This window comes from Balaenoptera borealis (assembly GCF_965194805.1).
Source record: "Balaenoptera borealis genome assembly, chromosome: 5".
NCBI lineage: Eukaryota > Metazoa > Chordata > Mammalia > Artiodactyla > Balaenopteridae > Balaenoptera > Balaenoptera borealis.
This window is the reverse complement of record NC_138862.1, coordinates 110,985,731-111,001,762: the sequence shown is the minus strand read 5'-3', so window position 1 is coordinate 111,001,762 and position 16,032 is coordinate 110,985,731. Positions and strand designations below refer to the sequence as shown.

General features: G+C 41.2%; 1 protein-coding gene across 2 annotated transcripts in view; it reads left to right on the top strand.

Moving 5' to 3' along the window:
• The window catches only part of KCNAB1 (potassium voltage-gated channel subfamily A regulatory beta subunit 1), a 419,545-nt gene that overhangs the window by 12,001 nt on the left and 391,512 nt on the right, over positions 1-16,032 (top strand). The window contains exon 1 of one of the 2 annotated variants that reach the window (XM_082394418.1): positions 11,978-14,085. The exons of the other annotated variant lie outside the window; for it this stretch is intronic. Coding sequence (XP_082250544.1) covers positions 13,844-14,085 — 242 coding nt within the window. The 5' untranslated portion in view covers positions 11,978-13,843. Of the gene's footprint in view, positions 1-11,977; positions 14,086-16,032 lie in introns of those variants that run through there. 2 annotated transcript variants of the gene reach the window in all.

Below are 16,032 nucleotides of genomic sequence, written 5' to 3'. Positions count from 1 at the left end.
TTCTCACACAAGATACATGCACATTTTTGTGTGGAAGGGTGAGGAATTTGAGGAACAATTCAAGAGCCGTTTTTTAATTACAAATTTGAAATAGTTCACTTAAAAAAAATCAAAGCCCAAAGTGTATTTTGTAGCTTAATCTTCATATTTAATTTGATTATAGCAGTGAACATTAGGCATGAAACAAGCTGCCCAAAAGGACTGTTGAATTATTTAATTACCTATGGGACTGAGGAGGTGATAGTCAGCATAAACAATTCCACAAGTGGGGTGCATTAGAAAGATCAGCTCTTTCTGTCTCCAAGCTTAGTAAATTGCATTATGTGACTATCCAAACAGCAATTGCTTGTTGAACAGACTATTAAATGCTTAAGTCTGTTTGCAATATTTTAGGTTCCAGATGGTCATTTATCTAAAAGAAATGGCAAAAAAATACTAAGTGTTAATGTGTTTTAAAAGTATTTTCAGTTGAATGAATTTCCAATGAAGTCAATATTCAGAATTCAAGGACACTCTTTCCATATATACAATATTGAAAGAATTTCTAACAAACTAGAAAATTAAACAGAAATGCATTCAAGAGGTTTGATCATCTGTTATGCTCATTTCTGGGAATATGGTGATACATGAGGCAGGCTTCTTGCCCTGAATAATTTCAGAGTCTTCTCAGGGAAGACAAGTCTACAATAACATTTGTATCGGTGTGATGTTTGAAGTGTGAATGAAGCTCTATGGAAATAAAGATAAGGAAATAATTAGTTCTACCAGGAGGCGGGGAGACAGGGAATAGAAATGTCAAGGAAAAATACACACAAAATGCACCTTTTCAACTCGACTTTTATAAGAATATGCAGGAATTTGTGGGCATGTGAACCAGCAAAGAGGCAGGTGGGATAGGGGCAGCGGAAAGAAGTTTGTAGTCTGTAGCTCAGAAACAAAGTTGACTCTTTCCTGGGCTAGGAATCAGCTAAGCCACTAAGTTACTAGTAACAGGGAAAAAGTTGGTGAGAATGGTCAAGATAATATTCTTAAATGCAGAAAATAATTCTGCATTTGACATTGTCGGAGAGTGAAAATTTTCAATCAAGCGATTTTCCCCAGTACCTGAAGCTTTCTAATTTAACTGTCAAGGATTTATTTTAACTTTTTTAAACCTGAATAAGCAACTTGACACCTCTAGTTTATCTTAATAAATGTCAACTATTGTGCTATGTTAAAGTGTCTTCAGGGACTATTAAGGTCTATAGAACTATTTGCCTTGAAAATTAGAGGCCTTGTTTTGCTATGTTATTTTTAAATGTTGGCTTCTGTATTTTTCCCCCTCCATGACTTTTTCTGTATCCTTACCTTGCTGTAAATTTTCCTTGTTCCTGTCAGGATGCCTGCCTTTAATAGCCCTTTTCATCTAATTTGCTATCTTTGCTGAGGAATGGGAAATAAGAAAATCTGTCTCGCTTGAATTATGATCAAGAAGGAGTGGGTTTATGAATTGAGGTACTCTCCCAGGAGGTTTGAAATGTGGGCTTTGTGATATCTTATTTGTTCATTTGTAGATTCTTGGTGATGTTATATCTAACAAGGTTGCTAAAAAGGTGACCTCTAAAAAAATTCAGTTGTGTTTTTTAACATCTTTATTGGAGTATAATTGCTTTACAATTGTGTGTTAGTTTCTGCTTTAAAACAAAGTGAATCAGCTATACATATACATATATCCCCATATCCCCTCCCTCTGTGTCTCCCTCCCACCCTCCCTATCCCACCCCTCTAGGTGGTCACAAAGCACCGAGCTGATCTCCCTGTGCTATGCGGCTGCTTTCCACTAGTTATCTATTTTACGTTTGGTAGTGTATGTATGTCCATGCCACTCTCTCACTTTGTCCCAGCTTACCCTTCCTCCTCCTTGCATGCTCAAGTCCATTCTCTACGTCTGCGTCTTTATTCCTGTCCTGCCCCTAGGTTCTTCAGAACCTTTTTGTTTTTTTTTTTAGATTCCATATGTATGTGTGAGGATATGGTATTTGTTTTTCTCTTTCTGACTTACTTCACTCTGTATGACAGACTCTAGGTCCATCCACCTCACTACAAATAACTCAATTTCGTTTCTTTTTATGGCTGAGTAATATTCCATTGTATATATGTGCCACATCTTCTTTATCCATTCATCTGTCGATGGACACTTACGTTGCTTCCATGTCCTGGCTATTGTAAATAGAATTGCGAACATTGTGGTACATGACTCTTTTTGAATTATGGTTTTCTCAGGGTATATGTGCAGTAGTGGGATTGCTGGGTCGTATGATAGTTCTATTTTTAGTTTTTTAAGGAACCTCCATACTGTTCTCCATAGTGGCTGTATCAATTTACATTCCCATCAACAGTGCAAGAGGGTTCCCTTTTCTCCACACCCTATCCAGCATTTATTGTTTGTAGATTTTTTGATGATGTCCCTTCTGACTGGAGTGAGGTGATACCTCATTGTAGTTTTGATTTGCATTTCTCTAATGATTAGTGATGTTAAGCATCCTATCATGTGTTTGTTGGCAATCTGTATATCTTCTGTATATCTGTCCATTGGTCAAAGTGGGATGTTAAAACCCCCTACTATGATTGTGTTACTGTCAATTTCCCCTTTTATGGCTGTTAGCATTTGCCTTATGTAATGAGGTGCTCCTATGTTGGGTGCATAAATATTAACAATTATTATATCTACTTCTTGGGTTGATCCCTTGATCATTATGTAGTGTCCTTCTTTGTCTCTTGTAATAGTCTTTATTTTAAAGTCTATTTTGTCTGATATGAGAACTGCTACTCTAGCTTTCTTTTGATTTCCATTTGCATGCATATCTTTTTCCATCCTCTCACTTTCAGTCTGTATGTGTCCCTAGGTTGGAAGTGGGTCTCTTGTAGACAGCATATATGCGGGTCTTGTTTTTGTATCCATTCAGCCAGTCTGTGTCTTTTGGATGGAGCATTTAATCCATTTACGTTTAAAGTAGTTATCGATATGTTTGTTCCTATGACCATTTTCTTAATTGTTTTGGGTTTGTTATTGTAGGTGTTTTCCTTCTCTTGTGTTTCCTGCCTAGAGAAGTTCCTTTAGCATTTGTTGTAAAGCTGGTTTGGTGGTGCTGAATTCTCTTAGCTTTTGCTTGTTTGTAAAGGTTTTAATTTCTCTGGTGAATCTGAATGAGATCCTTGCTGGGTAGAGTAATCTTGATTCTAGGTTTTTCCCTTTCATCATTTTAAATATGTCCTGCCACTCCCTTCTGGCTTGCAGAGTTTCTGCTGAAAGATCAGATGTTAACCTTATGGGGATTCCCTTGTATGTTTTTTGTTGTTTTTCCCTTGCTGATTTAATATTTTTTCTTTGTATTAATTTTTGATAGTTTGTTTAGTATGTGTCTTGGCGTGTTTCTCCTTGGATTTATCCTGTATGGGACTCTCTGTGCTTCCTGGACTTGATTGACTATTTCCTTTCCCATATTAGGGAAGCTTTCAACTATAATCTCTTTAAACATTTCTCAGTCCCTTTCTTTTCCTCTTCTTCTGGGACCTCTATAATTCAAATGTTGGTGCATTTAATGTTGTCCCAGAGGTCTCTGAGACTGTCCTCAATTCTTTTCATTCTTTTTTCTTTATTCTGCTCTGCGGTAGTTATTTCCACTATTTTATCTTCCAGGTCACTTATCTGTTCTTCTGCGTCAGTTATTCTGCTATTGATTCCTTCTAGAGAAGTTTTAATTTCATTTATTGTGTTATTCATCATTGTTTGTTTGCTCTTTAGTTCTTCTAGGTCCTTGTTAAACATTTCATGTATTTTCTCCATTCTATTTCCAAGATTTTGGATTATCTTTACTATCATTACTCTGAATTCTTTTTGAGGTAGACTGCCTATTTCCTCTTCATTTGTTTGGTCTGGTGAGTTTTTACCTTGCTCGTTCATGTGCTGTGTGTTTCTCTGTCTTCTCATTTTGCTTAAGTTACTGTGTTTGGGATTTCCTTTTCATAGGCTGCAGGTTCATAGTTCCCATTGTTTTTGGTGTCTGCTCCCAGTGCTAAGGTTGGTTCAGTGGGTTGTGTAGGCTTCCTGGTGGAGGGGACTGGGGCCTGTGTTCTGGTGGATGAGGCTGGATCTTGTCTTTCTTGTGAGCAGGACCAAATCTGGTGGTGTGTTTTGGGGTGTCTGTGACCTTATTATGATTTTAGGCAGCCTCTCTGCTAATGGGTGGATTTGTGTTCCTGTGTTGCTAGTTGTTTGGCATGGGGTGTCCAGCACTGTAGCTTGCTGGTTGTTGAGTGGAGGTGGGTCTTAGCGTTGAGATGGAGATCTCTGGGAGAGCTTTTGCCGTTTGATATTATGTGGAGCCGGGAGGTCTCTGATGGACCAATGTCCTGAACTCAGCTCTCCCACCTCAGAGGCACAGGCCTGACACCGGCCAGAGTACCAAGACCCTGTCAGCCACACAGCTCAGAAGAAAAGGGAGAAAAAAAGAAAGAAAGAAAGAAAAATAAAATAAAATAAAATAAAGTTATTAAAATAAAAAAATTTAAAAATTATTAAAATTTTAAAAAAAGAAAGAAAGAAGAGAGCAACCAAACCAAATAACAAATCCACCAATGATATCAAGTGCTAAAAACTATACTAAAAAAAAAAACAACAAAAACCGGACAGACAGAACCCTAAGACAAATGGTAAAAGCAAAGCTATAGAGACAAAATCACACAAAGATGCATACACATACACACTCACAAAAAGAGGAAAAGGAAAAAATATATATATATCTATGTAAGAAAAAAGGAAGAGAGCAACCAAATCAATAAACAAATCTACCAATGATAATAAACTCTAAATTCTAAACTAAGATAAACATAAAACCAGAAACAAATTAGATGCAGAAAGCAAACCCCAAGTGTACAGTTGCTCCCAAAGTCCACCGCCTCAGTTTTGGGATGATTTGTTGTCTATTCAGGTATTCCACAAATGCAGGGTTCATCTAGTTGATTGTGGAGATTTAATCCGCTGCTCCTGAGGCTGCTGGGAGAAATTTCCCTTTCTCTTCTTTGTTCGCACAGCTCCTGGGGTTCAGCTTTGGGTTTGGCCCCACCTCTGTGTGTAGGTCACTTGAGGGCGTCTGTTCTTCACTGAGACAGGAGGGGGTTAAAGGAGCAGCTGATTCGGGGGCTCTGGCTCACTCAGGCCGGGGAGAGGGAGGGGTACAGATGCGGGGCGAGCCTGCAGCGGCAGAGGCCGGCATGACATTGCAGCAGCCTGAGGCATGCCATGCGTTCTCCTGTGGAAGTTGTCCCTGCATCACGGGACCCTGGCAGTGGCAGGCTGCACAGGCTCCCGGGAGGGGCGGTGTGTATAGTGACCTGTGCTTGCACACAGGCTTCTTGGTGGCGGCAGCAGCAGCCTTAGCGTCTCATGCCCGTCTCTGGGGTCCGCGCTGATAGCCGCGGCTTGCGCCTGTCTCTGGAGCTCCTTTAAGCGGTGCTCTTAATCCCCTCTCCTCGCACACCAGGAAACAAAGAGGCAAGAAAAAGTTTCTTGCCTCTTCGGCAGGTCCACACTTTTCCTGGACTCCCTCCCGGCTAGCTGTGGCTCACTAGCCCCCTTCAGGCTGTGTTCACGCCGCCAACCCCAGTCCTCTCCCTGGGATCCGACCTCCGAAGCCCGAGCCTCAGCTCCCAGACCCCACCCGCCCCGGCGGGTGAGCAGACAAGCCTCTCGGGCTGGTGAGTGCTGGTCGGCACCGATCCTCTGTGCGGGAATCTCTCCGCTTTGCCCTCTGCACCCCTGTGGCTGCGCTCTCCTCCGTGGCTCCAAAGCTCCCCACCTCTGCCACCCGCAGTCTCCGCCCGCGAAGGGGCTTCCTAGTGTGTGGAAACCTTACCTCCTTCACAGCTCCCTCCCACTGGTGCAGGTCCCGTCCCTATTCTTTTGTCTCTGTTTTTTCTTTTTTCTTTTGCCCTACCCAGGTACGTGGGGAGTTTCTTGCCTTTTGGGAGGTCTGAGGTCTTCTGCCAGCGTTCAGTAGGTGTTCTGTAGGAGCCGTTCCACATGTAGATGTATTTCTGATGTATTTGTGGGGAGGAAGGTGATCTCCGCGTCTTACTCCTCCACCATCTTGAAGGTCTCCTCAGTTGTGATTTTATTTGAATTAACATTGGAATCTTTGGGAAAATGCCAAAAGCTGTAAGTACCTCCAGTTGAAGTTTATCTTGGAATAACCCTTAGAGACTTTAGAAAAGCAAACCATGTAGATGCAATTTTTCAAAATGTTGATGGGACACTTGTGCTCTTAATTGTGTAAATTTCCCCAGCTGAAAAGAACATTCTATCATAAATAAAGTAAGCCAAGTGAAGCTTTTCATTTGTCTTCCACGGCAGAAGCACAGGGCGGGTTTTTCAGCAGATTATTTTTCAACAGGATTCCTTGGCACTTTAGTCAGTGATGAAACATTTACAATTATGAGACAGTGAAATGACATTTCAAGAGGCAAGGTAGTACATGTGGGGCTTCAAAATACATAAACCAATTTAGCGTAGTTAACTCTGAGGAGGTAATATTGTTTTCCCCATTTTTCTGAGGAAGAAACAGAAAACTCAGAGAGCACTCACATCACACAGTAGTACATTGTTGGGCAAGGCTTTAAACTCCTGTCCATCTGACTTCTAAAGCTCCTGGAAACTTGTACTTTATTCCAGTCCTTACAATAACTGACTTTTAATGTTGCCAATTTACCTGGATGTTTCTTTCCTCATTGGTAAAACAAGAGAATTGAACCAGCTGATTTCTAAGATTTCTTACAGTTTCAGTAGAATCATAGATTTTTTAGATTAATCTTAAGTGCCTGGAAGAAGATGATGAAGAGGTAGATTGGTTCCGACGGAATGACCCCAACGAGACCTCTCAGCAATGTGTCGTGTCACAGCACTGAAACTGTACATTTTTAGGCCTTGGTTTGTAGCTGAGGTTTACCTATAGGCCTCCCAGCCTTGTCTTGGACAAGTTCTAGACCCTGAAAGAACAACGTGCAGAAGACGATGGATGAGCCCGTTGGCAGAGCAGGAGCAGTAACCGCAGAGGTGAGGGATTCTTTGCCGCTTTCAAATCTGCTTTCTGAGTAGACGCTTAAGGAGGGATGGAGGGATTTCTCACCAGATGAGGAACAGATCAGCTTTATCCAGATAATCTTTCACTTCTCTTTAGGAAGGAGAAAGTGAAGAGGGAAGAGACCTGTAGACCCGCATTTAAAGCCACCCCGTCCATTTTGCAGTCAGGTAACCCATAGCACTGAAATCTCCTGAAAATTGTGGCTTGCTCAGTCTGTCCACATCGGCTGCATATAGCCAGGCCCACCGTTCACTGCAACACAAGGGCATCATCCTCACAGGCTGCAGTGTCGATGGGCAGTCCCTGGAGTTGTGCAATGCAGCAGGTGCTATAACAATAACCACCGTTCATTCTGTGCTAGCTATTCAGATACCATATTCCCTTTAATCTTTGCAACAACCTGTGTTGTAATATGGTGAGGTGTATTTTCCAGAGGAAGAAATGGCACTCAGAAAGTGCCCATGGTCAATCCACTACTGTGCTAGAGGGGTAGGAATCGAACCCAAGTCTTCCTGCTTTCACAGTCCATGCTCTTTCTACCATACTCCACCCCAAATCCATGGAAATTCTCCAAGCCAGGCCAAAGCAGACTGGGATAAGGGGGGAACGTGCTCTTAGCATTTTGGAAGCATTGCTTCAGTGATGATTCAACAGCATGTGACCACAATACTATCCTGACCTCAAACCTTCTGTGGCTCAACATTACTTAAAAAGAGAGTGCAAAGCCCATATAATAGGACTAAGGCCTCACCTCCCACCTTGCTTCCTCCTCACCTACCTCTTCTCCAAGGCACTGTGTGTCCCCAATGGCCATCTTTCAAGGCATTTCTGGCCACAGAGTGTACTTTTGCACATTGCGGTCCCATTGGCCACTTCCTTTGCATTAGCCTTAGAACAAAGGCCACGTTTTGTCATCTTTTGGGACACTTGCAGAAAGAGCAAGAGAGTCACACCCAAAGTAGTGAAGGGAGACTTGCTGCAAATGCCAAAATTCAAAGATGCTTTCTGGTTGTAGATGTGGGTCAGTGTGGGATAAATGCAGGTGCAGTGAAATACCAAGGGTCAGCCCTGCTCACAAGCCCTTTAGTCAAGGAAGAGCCGCTTAGACCTGGTGGCCCTTAAGTATGCTTCTGTTTTTCCTAAGACAAGGCTACAATGTATATATCTATGTATATGTTAGCAATATGACAATTACACATCGGGGAGGGGTTGTTTTTATGTTGTTGTGCAATAGTGTATAATATACCAGCTGCAGGGATAAGGAGAAGAGATAAAGTGGGCTGAGACTGGGTGGAGGCGCTGTCTTTGGGAGCTGAGGCTGCCTTAACAGGGGCTGTCCATTACTCCCATGCTGTAACCCCATGCACTGAATGTGTGTCCCCTCCCCAGTCCTGCTGGGACTGTCTTATTCTATTCCTAAATACATTTTGGCCTAAAAGGAGGTGAGAGGGATTGTCTAGAAAAGGTCCAATCAATGATAAACAGACTTTCAAGATTAGCCTTCTTGCTTGATTGCAAACCTCTGAAAGAACTCCCTCCGCCCCTCCAACCCCTTCCCTTTCCTGCTGCGGTCACTGATGCTGGGTTTCCGTGTCTCCTCACTGCTTGCCGGTATTGTAGCTCATAGTGCGCTGCTCTGTAGCCTTTACTGGTCTCCCTCCTCCCCTCTACTGTGAGCTTCTCACAGTAAAGGGCAAAGGTAATGTTTTCTTCATTGTGTGGCGTTCATACACCCACACATCTTTAACTGTGCTCTCACCACATACAACTAGAGCTGCAGGGAGCTCTGGCAAAGGTGAAGAGAAGATGGTAATGACAAGAAGAGAAACTCCTCTGATGGTTCCCAGCGGGATTGCAGGCAGACGTTTCAGTCAGGTGACTGCTTTCTGTTACAGCATCACCTGCAGAGCAAAAGGACGCAGTTCCCATAAGTAATCGGAATGGGAAGGCAGGCTCGGATCTGTGGTCTGGTGTCTCTTGTCTAAAGTCATTTGGACAGAACCAGCACTGCTTCACCCCAGCCATGGAAACACAGTCCCATTCCCCTGGCCTCACCAGCTCCTGCCTCGGTTTTCAACTGTAGTCCAAGACAATTTTTAGATGACTGTACCCTGTCCATAAATCTAGGATACGGTGTTTAATAAGTCACCTCTTTAGCCAACAAAAGTTTAAAATTAAGCTATAAATACGATTGGTATATTCCAAGAATAATAGCATCAATCTCATGGGCCTGGTATCTTAGAGAACTAGCTAATAATTCATTGAGTCAACACAGGAAGGGTCTTCATCTCTGCAGAATGTTTAGCCCAAGTAATTTTTAAGACTCACAGGACATCAGATCTAGAAGAATCTTAGAGATTACTTAAGTCTGAGCCCATAAAAAAACTAAGGGGACAGAGAGGTCAAGACCTGCCCAAGGTCACACAGTTATTTATGAATGCTGAGCAGGTGTGGATAAAGCCTGTTCACCATCCAGTGCTATGTGAGCTTCTATTTGTGACTTCTAAGTCCCAGGGCCTCTTGCACCCCATCAACAGAACATGGTCGGAAGCACCACTCTCATCAGATGGCCATGTCATTTTTCCCACACTCTGCTGACCCTGGGTTTGCATAATACTTAAAGGTTCTGAACAGTATGTAATAATTATCATCCCGAGACACAGAAAGACAGCAAGACAGACATTAACTGTCCCCCCTAGCTGCTCAGAGCCATTTCTTATAGTCTTATACTTGTCATTTAAAATTGATTTGCATTTTGCATTGACAGCCAAAGGGACACACAGTTCCCCTATAAATATAGTTTCTACTCCCCATCTTCAAACTGGGACTTTTTATGACAGTTTTCAACTTTTAGAACTTAGTGAAAAGAAACTTCAGTTTCAGACAAATACTGGCTTTCTCATCCCTCTCTCCTCTCTTGGGCCTGGTTCCATATTCAGAGGGCAGAAAAAAACATTGAAGGGGGCTCATGTCTCATTATTCATGACTGCTTTTCTAGTTCACCTCTGTTTCTTCCTTGGCGGGAACTCCACTGGAGGAACCACTTCTGTGGCTGATTTAACCAGTGGCTAGTGTAAGTGATTGAACAATAGATACAACTTTACTTGGGAATTCGAGTTTCTCTTTAACTCCATCCTGCTGCCTGATTTCTCTTCTAGCTTTTCTGGCCTTCTCTTTGTAAGCTTTTATTTCTCTCTTGAGGCTCAGAGCTTTGGCTGCTGGGGTGAAAATGGAAACAGATTGACAAGGGGAAAGGTAGCTTTGGGGAATTTAAAATTCAAGCAAGTAAACCATTAATATCTTTGAAGTGTCGATTGTGCACAGAACACCATGCTGATTATTATGGAGGTCACAAGCTTTTGCCAGATACAGTCGTCCCTCCCCTAAAAGAGGAGTAAGTCTAGAGGGAGAGTTAGATGTGCACTTGCAGGAGGAAGTATCTAATACTCTGGGGCAATATATTATCATTCTGCATTTCCCAAGGTAGGTACAAGTACCACTGGTGGACAAGGAGGTGATTTTAGTGTGTACACAGATAGGGCATTAAATAAATTTGATTCCAATTGTAAAGGTGGTATGTTCCTGTTTCAATTTCCTCTCAATTCTTCTGATAACCTAAAAAAAGAGAGAGAGAAAAAAAAGGAAGTCTCAGATCTGTGCTAAAATACCTTAAATACCTCTCTAACTCCTTTTAATCTTCTCAATAAAAACCGAAAAGATAGGACTTTTGGACACCAATAATCTCCACCTACAGTTTAATACTATTCTTCAGTTTAAATTTTATTTATTTTTTACAGTTTGTACTCTATTTTATTACAAGTGATAAAGTTTTTCTTTTTATGATGCTTGTAATATAATGTTTCCTTACTGAATGTCTTAGTAAGGGTTGCTATAACAAATTACTATAGAGTATGTGGTTTAAGCAACAAACACTTACTTTTCATAGTTCTGGAGGTTAGTAAGTCCAAGATCAGGGTGTCAGCACGGTCAGGTTCTGCTGAGAGCCCTCTTCCTGTTTTACAGACAACTGTATTTTGCTGTGTCCTCATATGGCAGAAGGAGAGTGAGTTAGCTCTCTGGCCTCTTCTTGTAAGGGCACTAATCCCATTCATGAGGGCTCCACTCTCATGACTTAATCACCTCTCAAAGACCTCATTTTCAAATACCATCACAATGGAGATTAATTTCAACACATGAATTTTTGGAGGGACACAAACATTCAGTTCATAACATTTAGGTTAAAAAAAGCAAACTAATTCCAAACAGTAAATAAATAATGGTACAGTTGTTACAAAAATATGGCAGAAACCACTGGGGATGTGCAAATGTTTGGGAACAGTTTAGAATTGTTAAGTGAATGCCTTAGAAGTGAATTGCAAGACGAATTTCAGGGAATGATTGTATACTAGGGGCTGGGATCTTGGGGAAGAATTCCTAGAGGAGGTGAGCTTTAAGGGAACATTTGAAGGGACTGGCTAGAAGCCAAGGGAGCAAAGATATGGTGATCGGTGGGCTGGGAGCAGGAGGCCTGTTGAACTGGATGGACCATTCATGTCCAGGAGTCATGGTTGGAGGAGAGTCACAGCTGGAATCACAAGGTGGAAAGACTTTACATGAGGAGACTCTTTGCTTTTTTTAAAACTTTTTATTTTCAGATAATTATGGATTCACATGCAGTTGTAAGAAACAATACAGAGAGATCCCATATCCCCTTTACCCAGTTTCCTCCAACGATGACATCTTACATAACTACAGTTCAACATCACAATTAGGAAATTGACAATGATACAAGCCACTGACCTTATTCAGACTTCGCTCATTTTACATGCACTCTGTGTGTGTGTGTGTGTGTGTGTGTGTGTGTGTGTGTGTGTATTTAGTTCTATGCAATTTTAGCATGTGTGTAAATTGGTGTGTCCACCACTGTAGTCAAGACACATAACAGTCCCAGCACAAGAAAGCCTTGTCTACCCTTTCATAGCCAGAGGCACCTTCCCCCCGCTTTCTTCTTCCCTCTCACCTGGCAACCACTAACTGGTTCTCCATCTCTATAATTCTGTCAGTTCAAGAATGTGATATAATTGGAATCATACAGTGTGTAACCTTTGGCATTGGCTTTTTGTCATTCAGCATAAGATTTACCCACAATGTTGTTTGTATCAGTAGTTCATTCCTTTTTATTGCTGAGTAGTATTCATAACATGGATATACCATGGTTTACCATTCATCCTTTGTAGAAAATTTGGGTTGTTTCCAGTTTGGGGCTATTATGAATAAACCTTCTATGAACATTTGTGTACAGGTTTTTGTGTGAACATAAATTTCATTTTTCAAGAGTAAATTTCTGTTTCATATGGTAAGTTTGGTGTGTTTAGTTTTATAAGAAACTGCCATACTCTTTTTGGGAGTGGTGGTACAATTTTATATTCCTACCAGCAGTTTATGAGTGATCCAGGTTCTCTGAATCCTTGTCAGCATTTACTGTTACCATTTTATTTTAGCTATTTTGGTAGGTGTGTAGTGATATCTCGTGAATTTAGTTTGCATTTTCCCTGATGGTTAATAATTAAACATCTTTTCATGTGCTTATTTGCCACTCCTCCTCAGTGAAATGTCTGTTCATACCTTTTGTCCATTTGCTCATTGGATAGTTTATGCTGTTATTCTTGAGTTTGAGTTTTTGTTTCTTTATATGTTCTAGATATAAGTTCTTTGTCAGATATGTGATTTGCAAATACTTTCTCTCAGTCTGTAATTTGCTTTTTTCATTCACTTTACAGGATCGTTCACAGATCAAAACTTTTGAATGTTGATGTGATCCAATTTATAATTTTTTCCTTTTTTGGATTGTGCTTTTGGCATCAAGTCTAAGATTCTTCTCTTAGCCCTAGTTCCTGAAGGTTTTCTCCTAAGTTTTTACCTAGAAGTTTTCTAGTTTTACATTTTACATTTATGTCTGTGATCCATTTTGAGTTAATTTTTGTAAAAATGTGAGGTTTTAGTCAAGGGTTCATTAATTTTTTTTGTTTGTTTTTGCTTATAAATGTCCAGTTGCTCCAGCACCGTTTGTCAAAATGCCTATCCTTCTATTGAATTGCTCTTGCATCTTTGTCAAAAACCAGTTGGGCATATTTGTGTGGGTCCTTTGCTTTTTACAGTCACCTTATTAATATTTCCTATCATTTGACTGTAACATCTGAAAAAGAAAAATGTTAGTGGGCCTTTCACCCAAATGAATCATGCCACTAGTATAATAAATTATTTGATTATGGAATATTTGATGATTTAGAGAGGTCTCATTACACACTCATGAATCATCCCCAAGGCCTTATGAGAAGAGAATATTTGGCCTATCTCCCACCAAAATATTTCCTTTTACCTAAATAGAAAGACATGGGGAAGGGTGCCCATAATTTTTTTTCCCCAGGGCCAATAAGGGGCTGCTTAAGTTCGACTTTGCAAACTTTACAGGGAGGAGAAATGCGATTGGCCTTGGTCAGGCTTCGTTTTGCACAGGCTTTGGCAGGGACTTATAACCAGCAGTTCTGCCAGGAGCTCAGGAGCCTGCTCGCATACAAAAACGATAAGGGACATCTAAGGAAAACAAGCTGCTCCCTTTTAGGGACACACCAAAGCTAGATAACCCAAGATAATCATAGCAAGATACAGCCAGTCTTAGAGCTAAGTACTGTGAAGTTAGCTTTGCTTCCTTGAGTTTTTGAAGCATGCATCTGTATAAACCTGCTTGTGCAGACATCCCCAGCCCCAAGCTGGGTCTGCCCAAATCCAGCGAATCGGCTCTGAAATGTAGACGGCATCTAGCAGTAACAAAGCCTCCGCCTCAGGCAGCCTGTTGGCCTGTTAGGCCCAGTGGAGCAGCGGAACGGAAATACCTGGAGAAGTTTTTACGTGTCCATGGAATTTCGTTGCAGGAAACCACCAGGGCAGAGACGGGCATGGCTTACAGGTACTTGCTGGTTGCAATGTTATCCAGCCAGGGCACTGCACTGAAGTCAAAGGTTGTTGTTACTAAAGAAAGAAGGATTGAAATAGCAAAAAAATACTATATAGCAAAAAGAAAAGAAAAGTGAACGCAGTGAGCCCTCTTCTTGGGCTGCCTTATTTTTTCAAGCTTTAATTTGTCTACTTTCTCTTCGCTTCAAAGATTACATAGTCAAATTCACCTGTGGAAGTTCCCAACCTTGTGCCATTATAAATGTCTTTGGCTTGATACTTAAGCAAACGTATGTGATTTAGCAGGTCATAATGAAGAATGGGTGCTCTATTCTTCTTAAGGGAATTTATAAATTAAGAATAGAATTTTTTTAATGCTGCCTGGTCTTCAAGGCTGTTATTTTCTTTTAAGCCTGAATCGTGTGGTTGTGCTAATAGCTAATAAAGTAGTTCATGAGACTGAGCAGCTTCTTGAAATGACAGCACTTTTTATCAGTGTAGCCCAAGATAAATTACTGGTTGTTCTCTAAACTTCCAATACCATCATTTATTCTGTGAAAGATTAACAAAAGGGAGAAATTTTTTCCTAGTATGGGGTTGGATGTATAACCTTTAAAAATTGCTCTGGAATGGGAAGATCATTCTTTTTCTGAGCAATTATTGTTCAGACCTCTATAAGATATGCCTGTGCTTAGCTAAATCACCCAGCTGTACCCGCACAAGTACTTCCTTGACAAATGCCTAGAGTTTTAAATATCCAGGAAGCTGAACAAAAGCTGTTCAGAAGGACAAAGGTGCTGGAAACCGAAAACAAAAACAAAAACAAAAAACAAAACCCCACGCCCTTAGCATTTATAAAGAACAGTTGTCTTAGCTCAAGTCAAAACTTCCAGTTCACAGAATAAGATTGTTTTTGCATAGACAAGATGTCCCTAAATGATTTTATTTTTCTATAATCAAAAGGTCTATTTTAATGCAGTTCCTACTGCTCTAGTTATCAGCTAATTTGATTAATAAAGCAATTTGCAATGAGATGGCTCATCTCTGGAGAGCAAAGTATTTCACACAGACTCTATGCAATAAAGGGCTCCTGCAGAAGAGGAATGAACTCTTCTAGGTTTATAGGGCATATAAACATAAGACAGCTCACCCCATCATGCTTTAGAAGTGGAGCCTAAGAAGAATCCAACAGCCTTTCCGAGAGAACCTATGGCTCCACACCCTGGGATGGAGGAGGAGATGATGTCATTCATTCCTCACCCACTTTTCCTGAATCTGTCTTTACTAGAAGGAGCTGCCTTCTCTCTGCCTCTCCATATTCTCTCACTCTATTCTCCATGCTTTCCTTGACCCTCAGTGGTAATAGTGGTGGAATATAGATCTGGTGAAGATGGACTGTTTCACTGTTTGAAAAACAAACTGTCTTTGCATCTTTGTCCCAGGATGGGTGGTATCACCATGAACACTTTTATAAATCTTCAGAGGGCAGGCCTCTTTCTCTCAAAAGTCCTGGTTTGAATATCTGTTACATATTTTGTGATGTGTGCCAGTGTTCAGACAAAGATATGTTCTAGGACAGTGTTTTTAAGCACTTATGGAGCACAGGAATGCTCCCTTCAAATAGGTAAGAACAAAGGTGTCCTAGTTGAGGGTGGGGACTTGGAGCCCACCTGCTTGAGGGGAGCAGTCATCCCAGCTTGGTTTCCCAGGCACACCTGCAGATCCCATCCTCTGCATGGCTTGAGAGTACAGTTCTGAGGTGACTCTTCAAGATGCCTTGGAGAGCAAGGCTGGCAGGTCCTTCTCACAGAGGCAGGCTCTTAGGCAAGCGTATGTGCCACTAGACCACATTCTAGTAAGAAATGGGACTTAGAAGATCATTGTTCCTAGATCAGAATATGAGGAGAGAAAGTACAGTTAAATAGATACTTGGCTCCAGAAAATAGCCAAGGCTTTGAAT